Source organism: Sycon ciliatum, chromosome 9, assembly GCF_964019385.1.
Source record: "Sycon ciliatum chromosome 9, ocSycCili1.1, whole genome shotgun sequence".
Lineage (NCBI taxonomy): Eukaryota > Metazoa > Porifera > Calcarea > Leucosolenida > Sycettidae > Sycon > Sycon ciliatum.
The window spans coordinates 12,444,067-12,457,342 of NC_088651.1; the positions used below are offsets into that span (position 1 = coordinate 12,444,067).

General features: G+C 48.4%; 1 protein-coding gene across 1 annotated transcript in view; it reads right to left on the reverse strand.

Annotated features, from left to right (window-relative positions):
* LOC135824866 (H(+)/Cl(-) exchange transporter 7-like) overlaps window positions 1–5,331 on the reverse strand; it is a 37,039-nt gene extending 31,708 nt beyond the window's left edge. Inside the window, exons 1-3 of the mRNA XM_065337593.1 lie at window positions 4,924–5,331; window positions 2,036–2,206; window positions 654–973 (exon numbers count right to left, since the gene is read on the reverse strand). Coding sequence (XP_065193665.1) covers window positions 654–973; window positions 2,036–2,206; window positions 4,924–4,972 — 540 coding nt within the window. The 5' untranslated portion in view covers window positions 4,973–5,331. The remainder of the gene's footprint in view (window positions 1–653; window positions 974–2,035; window positions 2,207–4,923) is intronic.
* Between the last annotated feature and the right edge of the window lie 7,945 nt (window positions 5,332–13,276).

Consider the following 13,276-nt stretch of genomic DNA (forward strand, 5'->3'; position numbering starts at 1 on the left):
CAACTGCCAGCAAGGCGCGAGGTTCAGCACTGCAGCGCTATTTCTCAAGCGGCTTCACGTATGCAAGTACACTCGCGTGTATATGGCGAGCGGGCGTGAAAAGCAACTGGAAACAGGGCAGTGCTGGTGCGCGCCGTAGCGAGTGCTAACTTCACGCGGAATGCGTGTGATGAATGTAGTGCAGTGCACTGATGTTTGGGCATACTGCGGCGCGGCGCAGAGGAAACTGGGAACGTTAGCGCCGAATCTGCAAATAGCGTCACAGAGTCACCACCATCAGCACCACCACAAACACCACCACCACAAGCACCACAAACACTCCCACCGGCACCACCACCACAACAAATATCAGCAGCAGCGATGCTGGTGATAGCAACAGCAGAGGCACTAGTGAAACAAGCTGCATTCAATCAGGCTGCAGCAGCGGCCACAGCAGCAGCTCTTTCTTGCTCTTTCCTTTGTGTTGGTTTGTTTTTATCACTATCGATTACTGTACACAAGAGAGATTGGAAGCTGCGTCGCAACTCGAGAGTTTCACGTATTACTACGATCATCAGGCAACTGAAATTAGAGCACTCAATCTATTTCTTCTTGCCGGTACAAGAGGCTTTAGCAGCAGCAGAAGCAACAAGTTAACACAGTCAAGTACTTACACCTTGGCTGACGGTCTGGAACGACGACTCGACCAGGCCGTGTCCGCTCAGGCTCACGCCGCGAGTCAATCGTGTCGGTGGCAGCATTGCCGCAGTGTCTTGTGCTGGTAGCGGCATTGCCGACGACGACATGTCCGGATAGGGGATCGTACGTAAGCTTCCGTTACCAATGCTACCGGCCATGGCAGAGGTGCTTGCGTTGGAGCTGTGAGCTGTTTGCTCGCCGCCACGCGGTGTGGTCATGTAGCTGGAATTCATCGACGCGCTGGATTGATAAGAAGATTGTGCTGCCGGGCGTAGCGGAGAATTGAATCTTTCCTCTGTTGACAGAAAGAGAAGAGACAGCCCAGGTCATGTGTGAACTATCAATGCATCAAGCGTCGTTTGTGCAGTAAACCCTCCACACGATACTCACACAGCACACTGGCTCTGTCCACTGGACATAGAGCACATAATATGCAGCCTGAGGACCTTAAACCACCATGTCAAAACCTCAACACAATGTAGAAGTAACAGTGATATTTGTCTAAAACGACCACTCAAGGTACCTTCAAAACGTGGTCTATGTTACCAGGTTAACAGGTGGTCTCCTTATCCAGGTGGTCTCTGTTACCAGGTGGTTTCTGTTACCAGGTGGTCCATGTTACCAGGTGGTTTCTGTTACCAGGTGGTCCATGTTACCAGGTGGTATAATTATGTTACCAGGTGGTCTATGTTACCAGGTTACCAGGTGGTCTCCTTATCCAGGGTCATTTGATTGGAATTAGCAGCCCTTGATCCTGGCTTCAGTGGTCTTCTAGGGCAGGTAGTCGCCCTATCCAAGTGGTCCCCTTGACAGGCTTTCCTGTACGTAGTAGACTCAGCGGAGGACGTTCAGTTTGGTTGTAACTCTGAGTTTCATGCCGCTAGGCAATCATCCGATAACTGGCCTGCAACTCCGAGCTATAGTCATCCGAACGTTGTGCGCTGAGTCTGCGATGTACTAAGCTCTGCCTCTGGCATTGAGCACTCTCTGAAGCTTGGGAATCAACGGATTTGCACTGTACTGTAGAAATTTATAAATCCCCAGATGACAAGGCATCTCCGACATCGAATTTTGTTCTCCACAATAATTAAATTCTCCACAACACAAGTGCCCACCTTATGTAACAACAATTTGTTTGCTCAGAGTAGGTTTCCTCCTCCACAATGTGATCATGGTATACCGTAAGCCGTGTTGGTTACAAGCAGCTGCCTTGGTGAGATAGCTAGTTTGGCTGGCACTCCCCATGCATCACGTACTGGCACACACGCATGCACGCGCGCGCGCACGCACTCACACACACACACACACACACACACACACACACACACACACTTCGGTACACATAAAGACTACTCACCCACGTTGATAGTGGTCAAGCTGTGAGTGGACGCGCCATGACGACTACTCTGACTGCCATGGCGCGGAAGCAGATGCGTCCGCTCGTCAGCCTCGCCGTCGCTATAGGAACCAGATATGTATGGCTGCTGTCGTTCTCCACCTCCTCGGCTTCGGCGCTGCGGGAAATGTCCTGCAAACAAGCGGCGAAACAAATGAACACACATGAAGCACATGGCCGGCCTGGAGTGCAGTGATGGTCTCTGCTTCTATTGGCAGCACGTCTGTAAATATTTGTGTATTTTTATTAATGGTACACCTCCGGATACGTCAAGCGTCTGACATAATCGAGCTAGGATGAAGGGTGAGCGCGAACCCTGGACTTTTGAATCGGAGTCACACTGTCTGGATGTACAGTGCAGGTCAATGAAACCCGGGGGCGGGCAATGAAACCCGGGGGCGGGCAATGAAACCCGGGGGCGGGCAATGAAACCCGGGGCGGGTCAATGAAACCCGGGGGCGGGCCAAAATTGCAAGTCGACCGACACTGTACAATACGAACATACGTACATATACATGCATGCGATTTCGTCGTCCAGCACAGCAAGCTACGTTCGTTTCAGAGGGAGGAGGTCCGAGTACGAAACGAACGATGATCGTTTCAGGGACAACAATACACCTTAAAAGCCTGCACAAAGTGTAGAACTGTATTAGTTGAGCACTCTCATATGGTGTTTGCTTTATGCAGAGGCCACTGACTTGTCAGTTTGAGCACTCTGGCAAGGTAGGTTCGGGTCTGGTTTAAATCTGGCTTTGGAAAATTTATTTTTCATTGCTATCAGGTTCGGCCTCATTTTCTCTGTGCTGCGCTGATGAGTCCACAAAGGACGAAATATTTCTATCCGCAGATTGAGTAATTAAACAAAATTATTCCAATCGGCAAACATTTCCAGTTGCAAATTGGTCTGTGCTCGCAAATTGCAAACCAACACCAGCGCAAAAGTTTACAATTTACGGTGGATGATGCGGAACGCGTACATGTAGCGCTTCTGACCATGCACACAGGCTGAGCTCTCACAGCCGCAGAACCTACATGCACACAGGCTGAGCTCTCACAGCCGCAGAACCTACATGCACACAGGCTGAGCTCTCACAGCCGCAGAACCTACATGCACACAGGCTGAGCTCTCACAGCCGCAGAACCTACATGCACACAGGCTGAGCTCTCACAGCCGCAGAACCTACATACACCCAGGCTGAGCTCTCACAGCCGCAGAACCTACATACACACAGGCTGAGCTCTCACAGCCGCAGAAACTACATGCACACAGGCTGAACTCTCACAGCCGCAGAACCTACATCCACACAGCCTGAGCTCTCACAGCCGCAGAACCTGCATACACACAGCCTGAGCTCTCACAGCCGCAGAACCTACATACACACAGGCTGAACTCTCACAGCCGCAGAACCTACATACACACAGGCTGAACTCTCACAGCCGCAGAACCTACATACACACAGGCTGAGCTCTCACAGCCGCAGAACCTACATACACACAGGCTGAACTCTCACAGCCGCAGAACCTACATGTACACAGCCTGAACTCTCACAGCCGCAGAACCTACATACACACAGGCTGAACTCTCACAGCCGCAGAACCTACATACACACAGGCTGAACTCTCACAGCCGCAGAACCTACATACACACGTACACTCGCTGTTCAGTGTACTACAGGCAGACCTCGCTTAACCGCACACATCCGTTTTCCACAAAAAAATATCTGGATAGGTGAGGGAACCGGATAATCGAACACACATACTGTATGTATGCATGACATATGCCGTTAATCGGTACCCAGCGATTTTCTTCCGGATTAAAGAGGATTGGATAATCGAGGTCCGACTGTATTTACCCACTACATGGTATTGTGAGTGGTGACATATAGCCACACCTACCGTTAGCACCGTAAATCATGCCATGCAGCGGCATTCAATCTTCTGTGCACGGGTTATCAGTTGTACGTTGTATTGTTAAACTACAGAACTCTCAACAGGCCCAGCATTTCTACAGGGAACCCTAAGAAAGATTTGGTCTGTGATACAAATTGAGGACTAGATGCGGCTTGACGGCATCCGTGCGCAAGTACCGTAAAGTACCGTTGATCCGCCCCCCCCCCCCCCCCCCCCCCCACGCCATGTCGCTTCCCAGCTGGGTTTTCGGCAGGGGGCGGGAATTAGATCAAGGCTGTCAAGTGCAGTACGATGTACAACAACGTAGAGGATCAGACTCGATGTGCTGGATTGTGCACATTTTGATCCTGGATTGGCAAGTATTGTGTACAGCAGTGCATGCGCCGGTTCAACATCGTATTTCGTTGTATGCGCCGAAGTCGCTTCACAAGGAGAAAATCGACAGGGGGCGGGAATTAGAGAGGGGGCGGATCAACGGTACTTTACGGTACATTCCACTTGTCCGCAACCAGAAAATAAAATTGTCTGCATGCGATAGCGGGAGAAAACGCGGACCAGGGACAATGCTGCAAGCATTTGTCCACACGTAAGGTATTCACACTCAGCTGGGTCCAAGCCAGTAGATTTCAGGTCGAATTATTTGGTGCACAGTGTTGACAATTTTTTGCAAAATTTGCCAAACGAAACCATGACAGCAATGGCGGCTGGATTGTGCATGTTCACACAACCACGACTCATGTGTTACGATTCGAATACTTGTACATTCCGTACAGTATCGGTGTGCTACTACGTCGACTTAGATTAAAGGAGTACGGTAACGCCAGTCACACCGCTATCACTAGTCATCATGCACAGCATCACCTAGCTAGTTGCCGCTGCAACGGCGATCAGCTGATTCGATTTACGACACGCATGCACAGTGTGCTATTCCGACTTACGGCCGCCTTCGTCCTGTAACGAGCCCGGTTTCCAGGCCGGCCTCGACATGGTGGTGACTTGCTATGCCAGCGCAGCGTGCACGGACCGCGCTACCGGTCTTGACCAACACCAGCTACTAGCGATGCCTGGCCGGCCCACACTGCTCCAACAATGCCCGAACCCTATGTAGCACGACTGTTTCGTTCTCTGTTTCTAGCGAAGTTGAAGTTGCGAAATAGCGTTTCCAGCCTGGCTGATGTGGACTAATATATCCGCGCGCAGGCTATCAACTGCAAACAAACTTCCACTAATACCAGCTACAAATGTAGATATGCGTATCCTAATGATACTATGGCAGAGAGACAATAACGATAATAATATTATCGCGAAAAGAATTGCAATCTCGGATTGCTTTACGCGAGCTCCTCGATATTTGCAGAGTTCTGTTCTCTTGTCTTGATCAGCTGCATGCTCTGACACTGATGCGCTAGTATAGTGCTACTCTGACATGATCCGCGCCCTCGCATTGGCCATTGTGTGCATGTGCCTGATGATAATGGTCTACGTAGGTCTACACCATGCATGGTGCATGCATGTACCGGTAGAGTACTCACGTGACACCTGGACACTGCACTGACACTTGTGCAAGTTAGTTCTAAGTTGTGGTAAAAAGTTTGCTTGTGAGTCGTGACCTGGTGACAGTGCATACTAGAGAGGTTTTGCAGAGCGAACGTTCGCGCGAATTTTCGTTTGACGTCACGAAAAGCGAAACTTCGTGCGAACGTTCGCAGTTTTGAACGCGAAAGTTGCAGGAAACGCGAAACAAACTTTCGCAGTAATTATTTTCGCTCTTTGTGGACCGCTGGTCAGCCTGGTGCACGGGGTCGGTGAGCGACCCTCAATCTTCATGTTTGTGCTGGATCTCTACTCTTGGCTTGGTCCGCGAGTGCTAGCTTTCCGATACTTTTGGCAGCCCGTGTTGTTTCATCTCCAGAACCATCTCCGATCTCCTGCTTGCTCGTCTTCTCACTGCTCAGAATCGGTTACATCAACGATGCCTTTTTGAATCTCAAGTGTTGATGCGCAAGGTTACGGCACAAGCCAACCCGGCCCGTTTGTCTGTGGGTCTCCGGCCATGGACAACGTAGTCAAAGAGCTCTCGTCTCAGGCCGTGACTCAGGGTACCTGGTGCGCGTGCCGCCACTCGCAACAAACAAATAATCGGATGGAGAACACTTCTCAAAAACAAGCGAGTGCACACGAAATTTTCTTGGAGCGAGAAACATGCAAACGTTCGCAGTAATGTTCGCTCTTTGTAGACTGTTCGTGCGCGGTGAGCCACCCTCAATCCTCATGTTTGTGCTTGATCTCTACTCATGGCTTGGCGGCGGGTGCTAGCTTTCCTATACTTGTTGCAGCCCGTGTTGCTTCATCTCCGGAACCATCCCCGATCTCCTGCCTGCTCGTCTTCTCACTGCTCAGAGTCGGTTACATCAACGCGCGATGCCTTTTTGAATTTCAGGTGTTGATGCGCCAGATTACGGCACAAGCCAACCCGTTTGTCTGTGAGTCTCCGGACATGGACAAGGTAGTCAAAGAGCTCTCGTCTCAGGCCATGTCTCAGGGTGCCGTCACTCGCAACAACAAAATAATCGGATGAAGACCACTTCTCAAACAAGCGAGTGCACGCGAAAATTCCTGGGAGCGAAAAACATGCAAAACACAAATTTCGCGCGAACGTTCGCAATAGTTTTCGCAACCCGGAACGCGAAAATCATTGCGAACGTTCGCTCTGCAAAACCTCTCTAATAAAATGCACTGCATCATGATCAGGTGACAGCTCTACAAAAAAAATTATTGTAGCTTGAAGCAACGACTCGACTGCGCACTAGCAGTACATGTACTACTAGTACTAGTCTACTACATTGTAGTACTATTGTACTAGTGCATGCGCGTCGTGCGCGATGCGTGCGGCCGCGGGCGGCGGGCGCCCGAGGCCGAGCGATAGGCGCTACATTGTAGGCGAGATCTGACAAGAGAGTGATCCACACACAGGACGGATCGAAATATAAAACTAAAACACTACAACTTAGTACAAGCAAGTAGGGTCCAGCGGATATTGCCGGCATTATATTCGGCATTATACGACTATCCGAGCATCAGAGCATTATGGAGCATAAGAAAGGAACAAAACGAGCATTATGTGAGGTTTGAGCGGCATAACGAGTTTCATAGTGGATAATATCGGGAAATCCCATGTTTTTGGCAACAATCGGCTACAATCATGATCATGAGATGTTGTCTGATGATTGGTTTTTGCCATGAAACTCTGAGTAACAACGAAACAGCCCTATTTTACTCCTTTTGTGTACCTCTTGCGTACTACGCTCCTCCCATTCGGGGCATTTGAGCACTATGCATTGTACCGGCGCATGACTTTGTGATTGTGTAGACACGTAACATCTTTAGCACTAACGCTACATTACTATTCTTCGTCTTTTTGTGAGAGCTTGGACAATCCACTTGTCCAGGCAAGAAGGCAGCAATGCCTGTTCATTCTGGCGAAGTAAAATAAAATATACCAACCAACCAACCAACTATTGCTACATAAAAACGTTAAGATTGTAGCGATGTGGTCAGGTAAATGTATACAAGCCATTTGTGAAGCATGCCCAACCGAGACCGAGGCAGTTCAAGTGACACAAATCCGGAGAAATTATTTAAGAGGTTTCTTTTACTTTTAGAATAGTGGAGAGCTATGGAGGAGACATACGCGAAGTGCATATCAAACAGACGAAGAAGAGTTTTCTAGTTGTGCCAGAGGCTCTGGCGATAGCATCTCTAGCGATACTGGAGTAGACACTGATGCATTGCTAAGTTTGGACCAGGATGAAGGAGCGGCTATAAACAGAAAGAGGTCGTTCCAAAAGAACTGCCTTTGCTGAGGCCAGCTCAGGAGGCTCGAAAAGAACTCTCATGGACTCAGTACCAAGTCGATTGCTCAGCAGCGCCTGTCTTACTTTCCTGATGAAGCACGTACAGTTAGTTGTGGACGGTAGTAATGCCAGGCCTACAGTCAAATGCTATTAGAAAGGAAGAGTATTGTGGCAAGCCATACGTCTACACACCATCTCAAGGAGAAGATGAGAGCACAAGCAAAGGATGTAGAGTGGCAAAATAACTTCTGACTACGTGTTTTCAGAATTTCCGCAAATGGGAGGGCTCTCCATCTGAGACCGGATCTCAGGAGCTGGCCTCAAGTCTGGTGTTTCAGATGAAGGCATTATTCACAGCGTGGATGCAGTGACAGCTTGTCTGCAGGCAGGAATACTATTTGCCAAGATTAACTTCATCCCAACAATGAATGACTACCTGCAATAATGGTTTCATCTCTCACTACATAGATAATTAGGGAAAGATATGATACACTGACTATTCTGCCACAACCCTGCATCAAAGTTGGAATGGAGAGCAATCAATGGAGAAGCGATCATGTCTTATAGTGCTAAGAAGTGGTGGAGCTTGTGAGAGATAAGGTGGCAACTTCAGATGCACATCGACGATATGCATAATTTCCTGGAAGTTTGACAATGTGCAGACTTTCTTCCATTTTTGTCCCAAACCAAGAGCATTATATCCCTTGCTGAAGCATTATAATCAGCATTATAAGGCAGTTTTTGGAGCATTATGGTTAGCATTATACGAACATTTTCGGAGCATTATCCGCTGGACCCTACCAGCAAGCAAGAATGATCGTCGCACAGAACGGATTGAAAATATAGCAGAGCAAACTCTAGCAAGACATGCAACGATGCATGCCACCCACGTTGAGCTACAAGCAAGCGTCATCGTAACCATGGTAACGCCGCCACACGCTTTCCACATCGGAGGCGAGCGACACGCGCATGTGAACGCCCAAACTTACTTTAGCATGACACGTACGTCGTTGTATGACACATAGAATGCCACGACGCATAGAGATTAGAGTACCATGTGAGCATGCAGTAAGGCGTGTGACCATGGTGACCGACATGGATACCGTGATGTACAGCGCACTTGACTGTAGCCAGCAGCATGCCATAAGCATGCAGTAAACAATTAAAACATGTCTACTGTCTGTACACAATGTACGTCGTGTGAACGTCATGCATGTGCGAATTCTGTTTGCTAATCCTTCTCATAACGCGAATTCCGTCACTGAGTTCGACTTTCTTCGGAGAGCGAACGCGAATGCGAATTTCGTCTTGCTAATCCTCCGCTATCATGGTTATAATAATAATAATATTATCGCGTAAAGATTGGCAATCTCGGCATGGATGATATCATCCATGCCGAGATTGCCAATCTTTACGCGAGCTCCTCGATATTTGCAGAATTCTGTTGTCTTGATCAGCTACATGCTCTGACACTGATGGCGCGCTAGTGCTACTCTGACATGTAATGACCCGCGTAGCGCTAGCGCCTTCGCATTGAGTGCATGTGGTCTACGTATGTCTACAGTCTACACCGTGCATGGTGTACCGGTATAGAGTACTCACGTGACACCTGAACACTGCACTGACACTTGTGGCACCAATTGTAAAAAGTTTGCTTGTGACAGTGCATAAATGATCTGACAAGAGAGTGATCCACACACAGAACGGATCGAAATTATACTAAAACACTACGAGTACGAGCAAGCAAGAATGATCGTCGCAGAGAACGGATTGAAAATATATAGCAGAGCAAACTCTAGCAAGACATGCAACGATGCATGCCACCCACGTTGAGCTACAAGCAAGCGTCATCATAACGCCGCCACACGCTTTCCACATCGGAGGCGAGCGACACGCATGAACGCCACACCATACGGCTGTCACATGCATGCGACGCGCGTTCATTCAATATGGCGGCCAAATTTTAATCTTTTTCATTTTTTACGCGACCTGGCCTAGTCGTATGTTTGCAATTTCGCTCGACTTCCATCTCAAACGGGCAAGGTCAACCGAAACCACGGGTGTTTGCCAGGTCATTCGATAGAGTTTAGAGCTTGGACTGGCCTTGCCTTCGACTGACTGTGCCGCCGCTCGAGCGATCTTCTTGGGTCACCCACGCGCTACGCATGGTTTCTTTCTCGACGTGGGTGCAATTATTTTTGGATCGTCGCTCGATTTCAAGGGCTCGCCAACCTCGTCAGCGAATTTTCTCCGCCTCGCAGACAATTTTCTAGTATACTCAGTACCTCGATGTCCTAGCCTTTCGATTTCGTGTATTCCTAAGCTTGACGTGCATCACTGTAGCTTTTCGTGGCCATGTTAGAGACGTTATTTTGTTCAGAAATGGAGGCTCATGTTAGCTTCCTCTCGTCGTGTTGTCGTATTGGAGGGGAGAAATTCGCGTCAAGGAGTGGACGGACGAAGTATCGTGTGGCAGATCATACTGAATCCATTTTGGCAGTGTTTCATCTCAATGTGGATGAAACCAAATACACCCTGAACTTTTTTGCCACACTTGCAAATTGGCCATGGAATGCACTGCTACTGCCAGGGGCCCAACATTCTCTGGAGCTCCAGAGGTGGATGTACACCGCTCAAAGACTGGGAGCCACACAGTGGGACAAACTGTTTGAAATGCAAGTCTTCCAAGCCTGGCAGGAAGTCCAAATGCAAAACACAAACGCAAGACAAACTTGCGGCACGGGAGAAAACGCGGGCCATCGCCCGCAAGCACGAGCACATGCACGCCGCCACCACTGACAGCAGCATCACCAACAAAACCTCGCCCCACCACACCAGTACCTGATCACTGGATAGTTTAGTCTGTTTGGTTTACGAATTCAAAAAAGAAGACAAAATAACAAAACTAAAAACACGAGCGTCGCATGGACAGAATCTGATGAGCAGCAGCACGTCACACCCGCATACCAAGTTTAGTAATACATGATGTAGTAGTAGTAAGAAAAGGGTTTGCTCCCCACACCGGAGCTCGCGCTATTCCGCCGACTTTACTTGACACTTGACTGACTCACGACTGCCATCCAGAGCACTTCGTTCTTCGTAATGTAGTAGTAGTAGTAGTAGTATAGTATTTATTCATATTTTTCTCTAGGGCTTAGTGGGTAAATCTCTGCACCCAGAACAGTTCAGATAGGAATGCAATAACACACGCACAATGTCCACTATGTCACAGTGTCACAGGTAGGGAGAGAAGTGTTTGCAGCTTGCTGGTACAATGTAGACGTTCAGCCGTGCATGCATTGGCAAATGGCTAGAGCAGGGTGGCAGACTACCCGAAAATTCGCTGAAAAATCGAATTTGTAAATTCATATTGAGTGCTACGTCAGTTGAAAGAGCATGAATAGCTGCAAATTCTCTGAAAATTGTGTCCCTATCTGACCAGCCGTTCAAGAGTTATGGCCGAAAATGTGCCCTTGCAAGGAAAGATTTTTTTGTTGCATGCTGTCATTTGTTGGCAGCACTGTATTTGAATGTGAGCAGACCGTGCGCAACTTGTCGTATTATGGAAACACGCGAAAGTGTGCAGAATTTTGCCCCAAGTCCAAAAAAGTCCAAAAAAATCACGTTAAAAAACCACGTATTGGGCTGCACGGCGGCGGGCGAAGCCCGCCGCCGTGCAGCAGGACTTTTGCCAGCACCCTCGTGACGTTGCAGATACATGTATGTGGCTTGATTATTGTAGTTGACGTTGATTTAGTGACTTTGGCAAGTTTGAGTCGTGTCAAGAAGTCAGGTAGGATTCAGTACTAGGCAGTAGTGAAACGTGAGTGGCAGTCTTTGCCGGTTTCTGAGGGCATCCTGGATTTGGTGTGCTGGCTTGCTGTGGAGGTACTAGGTCCCAGCACTGGATGTTGTATCAAAGGTACGACCTCGTAGCACGTGCTAAACCTAAAAATATTCAAAAATTGACTTGGGTCTGTGGGAGTCCGTGAGAGAACGCCCACTCGTTCCGTTGTGACAGATTCCAGGGCCACGTTGAGGGGCCCTACCCCACCACCCATGGCTGCTTCTGGACTTGTTTTAGGTTTGGGTCCCGCGCACGGACAGAATGGGCACGAAAATGTGAAAAAAATGTAAATGCATTTGTTTGGCTCCTGGGTGGCTCGCACACCGTGGCACTATGCCGGAAATTTGAGTTTTTCCGGCCTGGAAAGCCTGTCAGTGAGGCGCAAGAACTTGTAAATCATGTCCTGAGGGCCAGCATAGTGGCAGGAGTGTACGTGTGTGGTCAAAATTTCACTCAAATCCACTGAGAAACACCAAAGTTACGGTCAATTGAATGCCATATAAAAAATATATATACATGTATAATATACATGTATATATATATATAATCAGGTTCGGCCTCATTTTCTCTGTGCTGCGCTGATGAGTTCAAAAGGAACGAAACAGCATGCTGTCCGCAGATTGAGTATTTCGCTCCTGCTCTTGTAGCAGTTGAGCACTCTTGCGTGGGGTATTGCCTTTGCTGTTTGTGTTATGCAGAGCTCACTGACTTGTCAGTTTGAGCACTCTGGCAAGGTACGTTCGGGCCTGATTGGAAATTTTTATTTTCATTGCTATCAGGTTCGGCCTCATTTTCTCTGTGCTGCGCTGATGAGTTCAAAAAGAACGAAACAGCATGCTGTCCGCAGATTGAGTATATATATATGAAATTTATGGGTAGGCTGCCCCCTTAACACGCTGTACTGTCTGTACACAATGTACGTCGTGTGAACGTCATGCATGTACGAATTCTGTTTGCTAATCCTTCTCATAACGCGAATTCCGTCACTGAGTTCGACTTTCCTTGGAGAGCGAACGCGAACGCGAATTTCGTCTTGCTGATCCTCCGTAATAATAATAATAATATTATCGCGTAGAGAAATGCAATCTCGGCATGGATAATCATCCATGCCGAGATTGGACTTCTCTACGCGAGCTCCTCGATATTTGCAGAGTTCTGTTGTCTTGATCAGCTACATGCTCTGACACTGATGGCGCGCTAGTGCTACTCTGACATGTAATGACCCGCGTAGCGCTAGCGCCTTCGCATTGAGTGCATGTGGTCTACGTATGTCTACAGTCTACACCATGCATGGTGTACCGGTATAGAGTACTCACGTGACACCTGAACACTGCACTGACACTTGTGGCACCAATTGTAAAAAGTTTGCTTGTGACAGTGCATAAATGATCTGACAAGAGAGTGATCCACACACAGAACGGATCGAAATAAATTATACTAAAACACTACGAGTACGAGCAAGCAAAAATGATCGTCGCAGAGAACGGATTGAAAATATATAGCAGAGCAAACTCTAGCAAGACATGCAACGATGCATGCCACCCACGTTGAGCTACAAGCAAGCGTCATCATAACGCCGCCACACGCTTT